This window comes from Felis catus, chromosome A2, assembly GCF_018350175.1.
Source record: "Felis catus isolate Fca126 chromosome A2, F.catus_Fca126_mat1.0, whole genome shotgun sequence".
Taxonomy (NCBI): Eukaryota; Metazoa; Chordata; class Mammalia; order Carnivora; family Felidae; genus Felis; species Felis catus.
In genome coordinates, this window is record NC_058369.1 from 150,222,061 (window position 1) to 150,234,317 (window position 12,257).

The 12,257-nt window shown below is 40.3% G+C and overlaps 1 protein-coding gene across 1 annotated transcript in view; it reads right to left on the bottom strand.

Annotated features, from left to right (window-relative positions):
* LOC102902631 overlaps nt 1–12,257 on the bottom strand; it is a 74,586-nt gene that overhangs the window by 41,946 nt on the left and 20,383 nt on the right. Inside the window, exon 4 of the mRNA XM_045052640.1 lies at nt 5,283–5,361. Coding sequence (XP_044908575.1) covers nt 5,283–5,361 — 79 coding nt within the window. The remainder of the gene's footprint in view (nt 1–5,282; nt 5,362–12,257) is intronic.

The window sequence follows — 12,257 nt, forward strand, 5'->3', positions numbered from 1 at the left end:
TAAAGGTTGGAAGAGATTAGCTACCAAATGCTGCAGAAGGTTCAAGTAAGGTGAGGATTGAGGATTGACCATTGGATTTAGCAATTTGGAGGTCACTGGTGACCTTGAGAAGATCCAAGGAGCAGTGGTTCAAGACAGGGAGTGAGTTCAACAGAAAAAAGAAATCAGAGACAGTCTGTAGAGACAACTTTTTCAAATAGTTTTGTTGTAGAGAAATTGTATGCTAGCTGGAAGGAGATGTGGGGGTCAAAAGAGATTGTGTGTGTGTGTGTGTGTGTGTGTGTGTGTGTGTGTGTGTGTGTGTATGTGTGTGCGCGCACACACACACACATGTATGTTTAAGATGGGAAGTGTTGCAGCATGTTTGTGTGTTGATAAGAGTAATCCAGGCAAAAGGGAAAAACTGATAATGCAGGAAAGAGAGGAAAAGTCACAGAAGTGATATTCTTGGTACACAAGAGGGAACGGGGTCTGTACACAGCTAGACAGAACTGCCTTAGGAGCACAGATATGTATCAGTAGTGACAGAGGGAAGGCAGAGGGTAGCTGTGGAGGTGGTGGAGTGTGTGGAAATGCTCTTCTGAATTGCAGTATTTTTCATAATAGCAAGGAAGTCAGCTAACATTTGAGGGTGGAGGAGGAATTGTTGAAGGGTTGGGGAGAGAGAAGAGGTATGAAATAGTCGTTCAGGATTGGGAATAGTGGAGAGAAATAGAGAAGGATGGCCAAGAAGCAACTGGCCCTAGTGATCATGACTTTGAAGTGAGTGCAGTCAGCGTGGTTGAGTCTGTCTCCAGCCATGTTCAGCTGCTTGGGTATGGCCATGGGGTAAGACAACAGGCTGACTGCTCTCACTTTAAATTAGACTTGACCAAAGGTTGGGTGTGCTTTGTTTACAATGCCCAGCATTTCATTTCGCTCCAGAAATGAGGTTTCTTGGGGAAATCATCCTAAATTCTCAGATTCTAGAGAACACGTTTATAAGCAAAGGGAGAAAAAAGAGATTTGTGGGAAGATCAAAGCAGAACTTGCTTTATTGAACACATTTTGAAAGCGTTGCTCTGCCAAAACCGATCTGGGACTCAGCAGGAAACAATAGGTCAACCCCTTTACCTTCGATAAATGTAGTGAGCTGGATTTCCTCTCTGAGTTTCTTGACTCTGGTGAACTCTATAGCCACTGATTAAGGAACTGGAACCCAACATGCCATTTAACTGTTAGAGTTCTAAATAATTTATTCCAGTTTACAAGAGGCTGAGTGTACTACAACCACAGGGAATGTAAAAAGCAAGAAAGGTGTTTTTGAAGTTGCCCCACCTTCCTCTAGTAAAATTGTTTTACTACTTTTGCAGATAGAGCTCACATCTTTGATGATCACATCTTTGATGGTCAAAGATTCCAGTAAGAAAACTCTTGAGACAGGGAGCTGTATACTTTGGACTTTCATTTTACCCCTGGCCAAAGAGAATTAACATACTGAGTCTTTGTGTCCCAGTAGCTAGTTTATGAACAAGGTCAAACAGCCCATTTATGAGTGCTCAGAAGACATCCATAGCATTAAGCCACCAGATAAAGGCAATGAAAGGGCAGGCACAGTGGTTGAATATTGTGCCCCCAAAAGATATGCCCAAGTCCTAACTCCTGGAAACTGTGACTGTGACCTTGTTTGAAAACAGGATCTTTGCAGACATAATTAAGTTAAGGATCTTGGGATGAGATCATCCTGGATTTAGGGTGGGCCACAAATCTAATGCCTGGCATCCTTACAAGAGAGGGGATGAGACACATAGAGACGCCAAGAAGGGCAATGTGAAGATGGAGAAAGAGACGCATGGCGTCCATGAGAGGCAAGGAAGTGATGGGACGGGTACATAACAGTCTCCCTCCTCTTCTCCCAAAGGAACCAGCCCTGCTGACCCCTTGATTTCAGACTTCTGGCCCTACTGAACAGAAAGAGGATAAATTTCTGTTGTTCAGGTTTGTGGTGACTTGTTATGGCAGCTGTACAAAACTGATGCAGGGAATGAACTCACATTTTAATAAAGTGAAAAGTGCATAGTCAGGAAAATGGTACTGAATGAAACGTTCTTGGGACTAGGGAAAGAGGCTGGGACCACTTGCATTTCCTAAAACCTTGGGGTGTTTCCCTTAGTTTCCCTCTAGAAGAACATAGCTAGCTAGCTTCTCCTCCTGAAATCATGCCTCCTGACAGTCTGGAAAACATGCCCGTGAGTCCATCGCTTCATTTCCATGAAGGTGTTTGCAAGTATCCGGCTCCCCCAACAAGTCCTACCCTCATGACTTCATCAGCCTGATTCTGCAGTCCTGAAATTTCTGCTTGTAACAGGTCCGAGCTGAGAAGTCTGTACTTTAGAGAACAGCCTCCCAGACACCTGTCTCCCCCTGGATTCCTGTCTCATCTGGAGTGAAAAGAAGTAACAGCTAGCACCACACTTTGATGTGCTTTTTTTTCATTCTGATCTCTACTTTAATGCTCACACTCCACTTAGGGAACTCTTGCCTCTCCTTCAAGACTTGCCCAAATGCCTTCTGCTCTGTGATGGTCTCCTTGGAGCCACGGAATCAATGATGTTTTCTTCTACATTCCCACAGAACTTGAGCACCTCGATTAAAGGGCATAATTAAATTTTATTACAGCCTATTTTTTACCTATCTGTCTTACCTGAAACACTCCAGAGGAAGTGTTATTCATGTCTGAATCACCAGCAGTTGGTCTAGCTCAATAAATACTTTTTGTATAAATTAAGGAAAGCAGTATCTTAGAAAAGTCCACAATAACCAAATTCAAAGGTTCTCAAAAATATACAACTGCTGTTAATTAACTTCATTTATTTTGGATTTCAAGCCATTAGCACTTGGCAAAGAAACAAAGCAACATAGAAATTAGTATGTCCTATATGAGTAAAGAGTTCAGTGCAGAAGTTTGGAGGTAAGTGTTGACTGCTTTGCCATTAGCAAGAGGGAAACTTCTTTCCCAGAGATAAAAAGGGCAATGTTACCCCCAGGATGGCAACATTCTTCAACACATGGGAGATAAGTTCTTCCTATTTTGGATGAAAGTTTAGCAAAAGCTTTCTAGAATTAACCACTGAAGAAGCACAATGAACCACATTTCCTTCATCTGGTCACTGCAGAAAGCTGAAGTGTTCACAGCAGATGGTGTTCAGTGTGATGTTATCATACCACGGCTTATCCAAATGTCTCCTTTCATCATGTTTTGTTTGGAGTTATACCTGGAGTTTTATGTATTTGAAAATATTCAAAATGAATCCTCAGTTGTTGAAGAAACATGGATTGTGCTCTAAGCTTATATGTGAACATGTTCTGTAGAAAAGATGAAAACATCCAAGTGAACAGAGGCCCAGAGCATAAATTTAAGAGGAGGGTTTGAGTAGGTAAGTACGTATGTTCTCATGGGAACACACAGCTGCTGCCAACAAAAACCATGGGAAAAGGCCGCAGACTCTTTCTATGATTCAGGCTAAAATCAAATTTGTAAAGGAGTCAAAATACCCATGAATCATCTCCTCTTTCAACCACCATGATCATTACTATCTCCAAGTCAAAAGCGGGCCAAGAGTTACAATGAAAACCAGCCTGTTGTGACAACTGGAGATGTTTGTACTAAGTAATCTCCCTGCCAAGGAATTCTGGCAGCTTCTAACATCCCCCAAATACCCTTTAAGTTCCTTTGCTTATTAGGACCCCCATAATCTGGTACTATAATTGCTATCTCATCTAATTTGTGACCACTTCCCCATTTTGGTCAAGGTGGTCTTTTCACTACCCAGTACACTTTCATGTTCATTCATGCCAAAACTTGACTCACTCTTTGTCCCCCAGTTCATGTTCCCTCATTCTTCAGCTATTCAAACCAATTTGTTCTTAAATTCCAGTCCCAGTACCATCTGATCGGTGGAGTCTGTCATGACTGCCAACCATATTTGCATTACCCTGCTCTTAATTCCCATACTGACACTTCCGAGCTAGAATCACAAGATAATGTTTCTTTCTTTTTGTTTGTTTATTAGAGAGAGAGAGAGTGCAAGTCAGGGAGGGAGGGAGGGAGGGAGGGAGAGAGAGAGAGAGAGAGAGAGAGAGAGAGAGAGAATCCCAAACAGGCTCTGCACACAGTGAAGCCCCCAATGTGGGGCTCGAACTCACAAACCATGAGATCACGACCTGCGCCGAAGCTGGATGCTTAACCGACTTAGCCATCCAGGTGCCCCCCAAGCTAATGTTTCTTTTGAAATCAGTCTATCATCTATGGACACTCATTGGATTCACACACTGCTAGGAGCGTAATGGAGATTTCTGGTTGACCTTCTAGCTATTGTCTTTGCTGCTCACCATTGTAAACACGTCTTTCCTTCCCAAAGATGACCAAGATAAGTAAGGGCTCTTGTTCCTTTTTAATCCTATGCAAGGGAAACATCTCTCCCCCTTCTCAAGGCAAAAAAGAATCAGTTCGTACTAAACTGGTGAAAGCTATTGGAATCTTGACTTTTAACCCCTTCCAAATTGCATAAACCTCAGCTAAACTACAAATCAGTTACTAGTTGAGAAAACCCTATGCAGATAAAGGAATACTGGTTTGGGGTACCACTTGGAATAAGTGGTCTGGATCCCAGATTTTGGATATCCAGACTGTGGAGTCACTAATAGGCATATTCCATAGTCAGGATTCAGAATGAGAGTAATTCTTTTGGAAAATGAATCTTGTGGGGAAAAATAAATGAACAGGGCTAGATTCAGGTCTCAGAGTCTGGCAATCACAGTTTAGTCACGAACAGATAATGGAATCTCTGTAACATTTGCTTAACATCTAAAACCTCAAAATGCCTCCATTTCTAGGGCAATGTCATCTTTGTATCAAGAAACCATTTCTGGGCATGGAGACATTTAGCCTGGTATTTTATTTTATTTTATTTTAGCCTGGTATTTTAAAAAGTCACACTAGTTCATCTGTGCTGAATGAGAGGAAAACTGAAAGAAATTTTTTTTCCACCTCTTTAACTGAACAAACTGTAGCTGCCCTTGAATGACCTTTCTGTAGCTTACTCACTGCGTAAGTCACTGTCAAAAATGTTTACACCTTTCCCCTCCATGAAAGGGACATCCTTCTCCCACTCCTTTACTTTGGTTTGGCCATGTGACCTGCAGCTATGTAAGATTAAATGACTGTTATTCTACTGAGTTTGGGGGAAAGTTTGTTACACAGAGTTCTTGTGGCAACAGCTAACTGATGTACATACCATTACCTTCATAGGTAGGTAGTTTCCGAAGTTTCCAGATTTTCCGAAGTTCTGTTTCAGCTCCCAGAAAATACCATTCGTGACCCTGAAAGATGCAAATATAATATTTTCCTATGGGCTTCTAGATCAAATGGCGTAGTTGCTTCAGACACATGCTTCTATTTTTTTTTTTTTCTTCAATTTCCGACATCGTGTTTCCTGCGGAATATTGCAAGTAGTCACAGGGAAATGTGATGTCTCTATGTGCACAGGTTACTTGATTCCAGGCCCAGAGGGATCTGGTTGTGATCCCTAAATCTGTCACTGTGTCATGGACCGCTGAAAAGTTGAAGGTAGGAGGCTACATCAGCCAGGGGCTCAACAAGAAACAGAGGGCACACTCAGTTTTGTTGTGTAGAGGCTTTTTATTTAAGGAACTATTTATAGAGATACCGGTAGGATTACAGGAACCCGCGGGGGAGGAACAAGAGACTAAGGACAGCGGAGATCATTTGCAATCCCCAGCCTGAACAGCAGGGGGAGACAACCCTATTACCAAGACCCTGGTTGAGAGCTAAAGTCAGAGAGGGACTTCCCCATGGTAGCTGTGGTTTGGTGATAAGGCCATAGACCTCAGGGAAGCAGAGTGTTTGGGAGGGAATAAATGCCCTGGCATCTCTCTCCATCCACATTCTGACCTCCTGCTGGTGCCTCCTACTTGCTAGAGGGTGACATAGCCCATAGAGGTCAGCTTCCCAGGGCAAAGAACACAGAAGAGGAAAACAGAACAGATCTGGGGAGAACCAAAGAATAATCAGAATACAGGATACCTCAGAGATATCGTGGACTCAATTCCAGACCACCACAATAAAGTGAATATTGCAATAAAGTGAGTCCAATGAAGTTTTTGGTTTCCTAGTACATATAAAAGTTATGTATAAACTATAGTCTAGTAAGTGTGCAATAGCATGATGTACATACCTTAATTAAAAATTCTTTATTGTTAAAAAGTGCTAACCATCATCTGAGCTTTAAGTGAGTTGCCACCATCTTTTTGCTGGTGGAGGGGCTTGCCTCAATGGTGATGGCTGCTGACTGATCAGGGTGGTGGTGGCTGGAGACTGGGGTGGCTGTGGCAATTTCTTAAAATAACACAACAATACATACACCGTATTGATTGATTTCCTTTTTTGCAAATGATTTCTCTGTAGCATGTGGTGCTGTTTGATAACATTTTACCCACAGTAGAACTTTCAAAATTGGAGTCAATCCTCTGAAACTCTGCCACTGCTTTATCAACTCAGTTTATGTCATATTCTAAATCCTTTCAACAAACTTTGCAGCATCTTCACCAGGAGTAAATTCCATCTCAAGAAACCATTTCCTTTGCTCATCCATGAGAAGCAACTCCTCGTCTGCTAAAGTTTTCTCATGAGATTGCAGCAATTCAAATATAATAATAATGAAAACATTTGAAAAATATTGCAAAGAGTTATCAAAATGTGAGGCAGAGACCCAAAATGAGCAAACATGGGGAAAATGGTGCCAATAAACTTGCTTGACTCAAGGTTGCCACAAACCTTCAATTTGTAAAAAATACAGTACCTGCGAAGCACAATAAAACAAAGTATGACTGTAGATGTTCATTAACGCTTGACCCAGTTCCCTCAGGAAAAAAAAAAAAAAAACATGGCAGGAAGGGAGGCCAAAAATGGTGTTATGATTAGGGAAAGTGCATGGTCTTTCATTGTTAATTGATTAGCAAAAAGATGGAGATTTAGATAACCTGTAATTGGACCAGTAGGTTGCTTTGCATTGCACCTATGTTGCCTTCAAGAATTTCTCTAAAAGCATCATGACATAAGCCAGTGGCACTAGAAGGCATCAGTGAAATTAACACTAAAGTATCTGGAAGATAATATTTTGAGGAGGGCAATGAAACTAAGGCTCAGACCTGAATTTATGGATTTGGGATTGTGATTTAAGAAGAGATATGTTAATGGATAATGAGGCAAAACCTATCTTGGTGCCAGGAGATTTCTAGCATCTGAGCCACGAAACCCTAATGCTATTTCGATTTTGTGATATTCTTCAGATTCTTGACCTATAAAAATATTATGTGGAGATATTTACCAAGCTTAACTCATGACACATCCATAAACCCAAACTTTCCAAAATATTTTAGGTGAGGGTGTGGAGGGCAAGGGATACTGAGGACTCCTGGGTCCATATACACGCATGCCTATACATACACCAGCATCAGCTGTCTTTCTTCAGCAAAATTACATTTCCTTTCCATTTTTGGAAACAAAAATATGCTCAAGTGAGTAAAACTAAAATATCAATATGTTGAGGGTACCTTTTATTACACACAGAAATATCTTAATATGCTGGGAAACAGTATTATACATTATACCAATTTGCTTTGAGAAATCAATTAGCTGACTATTCATCTGAACTCAAATATGTGAGACACACTTCCATGGTTTTGAGATCATTCCTTAAGCTGGATCTTTATCTCAGGAGAATTCTCGAACAGTAATATTTCAGGGATAATGCTAGGTAAACTCAGAGGAAATGAATTCTAGGTCCTTAGGAATGCTGGATGTGAACCATCTGAAGCATCAGAAGATTTACTACCAATATCTTCATCCTAATATTTTATTAGTGCGTTTGCTTGATTTAAAGCTAGCCTAGATCGGGTTTCTCCAGAACAGACCCTGACTAGGACCAAGGCTACAAGTTTATTTGGGAGGTGATCTCAGGAAACATTGGGCTGGGGAAGGGGCAGTGAGCCAGGAGATGAATCTAGGAGTATGCTACAGCTGTGGGAAACTTGGGCTCATTCCAAACGTGTTCCTCTAGGAGGTGGTGTAGAGCATATCTGGTCATTGTTGCACTCCAAGGATGAAAAACGTGGAGGACTTAGCCACTGAACCCCCACCTGTCATTAGTTTGAGGCTGTTCCCATGGATGTTAATGTGCTGGCACTTCCTGCCCGCCTGGCACCCTGAATGCTCCTGTGGTCAAAGAAAGCTCTCAGCCTAAGGGGTGCAGGTATTGGCAATAGAAAGCTTATCGGCATGTATAGGAATGTTGGGTTACAAGGGGATAAAAATGGTGTGCCAAAAGTACCTACTCAGAGGCATAACCAATTATAAACACATGACTAAATCTTTCTCTCAGTGGGAGGAAACCAAAAGGCCAGCAGCCAAGGGTGGCAAGATCTGGAAAGCATAGACTGTAATCCTTCTGATAGCAGTCCTACTCTCTTCCCACACAGGATCCTTGCAAGCTTCTCCTCAACCCCCAGGCAGTCACTGGAGGTCAGACTAAGGGAGGCCTGAGAACATTTTTTGCTTATCTTCTTGGAAGACATTGGGAACAGGTCAGGGAAGAAGCTATACAGAACACAGCAGGAGAATGCCATGCTTTTCTAATCAATGGTAACTTAGAGTCCATATTCCAAAGAAATAGTATTTCTCATGCTGTAAATTGTAATCATCCTATTTCTCTACAGGCTTGAAAGCCACAGGATTATCTCTTCAAAGGGAAATATTGAAGCTGAGGTGCTTATTGTTCCTCAATAAAATTTCCACATAGTACTTTCCTTTTAGGTTTTATGGTATCTTACGTCCCAGCCTTACAAGCTTCTTGTACCTCTTAACATCAAATTGAATGAGCAACTATGACTTGGGCTGTTGGTATTTCCTAAATTGGGAATTAGAGGAGGGTTGAGGAAAGGGGAGTTTCCCCTGCCCTAAGCTTTCAGTGCCCTTTGAAAAGACAGTGGTTGATGCTGAGTCTAGAAAACTGGTTCTTATGTAGCTTTTAGGCTTATTTCCTCATCTCCTAACTTTATGGGAGGAAGGATTTCTTTCAATAAAGTAAGGACTAGATAAGGAGTAAGTAGTTAATCAGAAAAGCGTGGTAGTAAATGTTCTGGGCAAGGGAACCACATGTGAAAAACATATTAAGCCAAAGGGTGCGCTCATGAAAACATGTTCAATAGCTAGCCATTAGAGAAATGCAAATTAACACTAAATGGAGGTACTACTTCACACCCACTGGAATGGCTAAAATTTAAGACTGACAAATACCAAGTGTTGATGGGGATGTAAAACAATTAGAACCCATACATACTGCTGGTGGGAGTGTAAAAGTGTGGTAAAGGGCGTGGTAGTTTCTTATAAAGTTAAACATATACTTACCTTATGATCAGCAATTGTAGATCCAGGTCATTGCCCAAGATAAGTGAAACTATATGTTCACAAAAGGAGTTGTATAAAGAGTGTTCATAGCAGTTTAATTCACAGTAGCCAAGAACTGAAAACAACCCAAAGGTCCATCAACAAGACGATGAGTAAGTAAGCTGTGGTATATTACCACTCAGAAATAAAAAGGATAAATTAGTAATGTTCTGATACCTGCAACACCATGACTGAATCTCACAAACCTGATGTGGAGAAAAGCAGCCAGACACAGAGGGTATATAATTAATGTTTCCACTTACATGAAGTTCTAGAATAGGCAAAACTCATCTAAAGTGGAAAAAAAAATCAGTGGTGGCTTTTGGGGGACTTGGGGGATCAGCTGGGAAGGGCAGAGGACTTTCTCACAAGATGGAATGCTGGTAAGACTGTAGGTACACAAGTGTAACTAGTTATTAAAATTGTTCAATTAAGATCTGTGCATTTCAATGTATGTGAATTTTACCTTAAAAACTCTAAAAATAATGATAATTAAATAGGCTGGGGAGTGGGTGGAATAGATAAAACAAGAGTGGTAGAATATTCACCGTTAAAGTTAAGTGGGGATCATTATACTATTCTGTTTATCTATGAAATCTTCCACACACACATGTAAAAAAAAAAAAACAATAAACAAGCATCATCAAAAGGCTTTAAGGGAACTGAAAATAGTTGAGAATGATTGAAGTGGAGTGTCTTTTCCACTCTTTCATCTCGTAGGAATCTTACCAGACTGTGCTGGACTGAAGATACCAAATCTCTTAGTCACATCTCACTTTACAGCACGGATGGTTACAATGACGAGCTAACATAAACTCTGTGGCAAAAACAGACATTTATATCTCGTGTATAAACATAACTTACCAAATATTGTTCCTTGAGGTACCTTGCAGCAATTGGAACAAGAACTTAAACATGAGCCATTTGGCTACCGTGCAATATGGACATGTTTACTGGTACAGGCTCAGACCAGTATAATCCCCTTTCTTAACCTGGTAGAACTCCTGAAGTCGCAGTAACTAAACTATACCACACCCAGTCAACAACTGATGTTTAAAAAGCCATAAATGTCTTATAAATCAAAAGTCATGTCTGAAAATATATAAGAAATACACTCAATAAATCATCACCTCTCATCACTTCCTGCTTTAAAACAGATTGATGCCAATGCTGTGAATGTTTCATACGAGTTTACATTAAAATTCCTTCATCTTAATGTAATGCAGTTGTGTGTGTGTGTGTGTGTGTGTGTGTGTGAGAGAGAGAGAGAGAGAGAGAGAGAGAGAGAGAGAGAGAGAGAGAGAGAGAAACCACAGGTCTATGTAGACTTGTTAGAGTGAATTACAGATTTCCTTTTTAGGAAAAACTTAAAGCTCCCTTTAATTTTGCAGATGAGGGAACTGAAACCAGGAGAAGTGAGATTGCTGTCCAAGATAACAAGAGTAAGAACGTCACTCAGATCTTATTTCTTCAAGTTGAGATGGATCATTCTGCAACGTGCATAAATATGAAATCCTTTCCATTAGCTGTATCCACATTGAATAACTCAAGAGAACTTTATCTTGGCAGTTTACAGAACACTACACAAATTCAGAATTGTTCAAAATGTTTCCAGTGCATTAGTAGGAATACACTTTTGAGCCATGGAGATTACTACACTGGAACATGGTGACTCCTTCAAAAGACCTTGGAAAATACCACCAATTTGCCATTTGCATATGCTTGCTGACCCAGCATTAGAGTAGATAATTGAACTACTCAAGATCTTTTCTTCTATTTTTTTTGCTTGTCCACATTTTTACTTGGGTGATATCACACACTACACCAGTTTTTTTAAGTAGTGTGTTATAGTCCCTTAGTGAGTTATGAGATCAACTTAATGGTACACGATTAGCATTTTTTAAAAAAAGAAACTAATTAGATTAGAAAACAGTGTACAATATACATACTTAGGGCAAGGATTATTTTGTAAAATTTTTGTTTCATATACCAATGTGTGGACACTGGGTGACAATATAAAACATTTATTGTTATAGATCACAATTAAAAGCACTTGAGAGTCATCGGCTCTCAAAACTTAAAATTCCCACAAGCAATGTTCAAGGGTCTCCTAAGGACTTTAATGCTATAACTCTTGATTACTCCTTTCTCAACTCACTTGTTTGTGTTGCCTACTATTTTAATTCTCACTCGTAGAACCACACGAATGAGACATTATTATCATCATCAATAATATTATGCAATTTCTGAATTTACCTATATGTTTGTTAATTTCTTTGCACCTGTCAACTTTATCGTGGTAAAATTCACATCACATAAAATTCAGTTTTAACCACTGTAATGTGTATAATTCAGATGTACATTTAGTACATCACCTCTATCTGGTTCCAGAGCATTTTTATTATCCCAAAAGGAAAACTCTACAGCTGTTAAGCCGTCACTTCCCATTCCTCCCTCTCCTCAGACACTGGCGACCAGTAATCTGCTGTCTCTATGGATCTGCCTATTCTGAATATTTCAAACAGAGTCATACAGTATGTGACCTTCTGTGTCTGGCTTCTTTCACTCAGCATAATGTGGTTATTGTGAATAGTGCTGCTATGAACATTTGTGTACAAGTATCTGTTTTCAATTTGGGGGGGGGGTAAATAACTAGAGGTGGGTTTGCTAGTTCATATGGTAATTCTATGTTTAACTTTTTGAGGAACCATCAAAGTTTTTTCCATGGCAGCTGCACCATCTAAAATTCCCA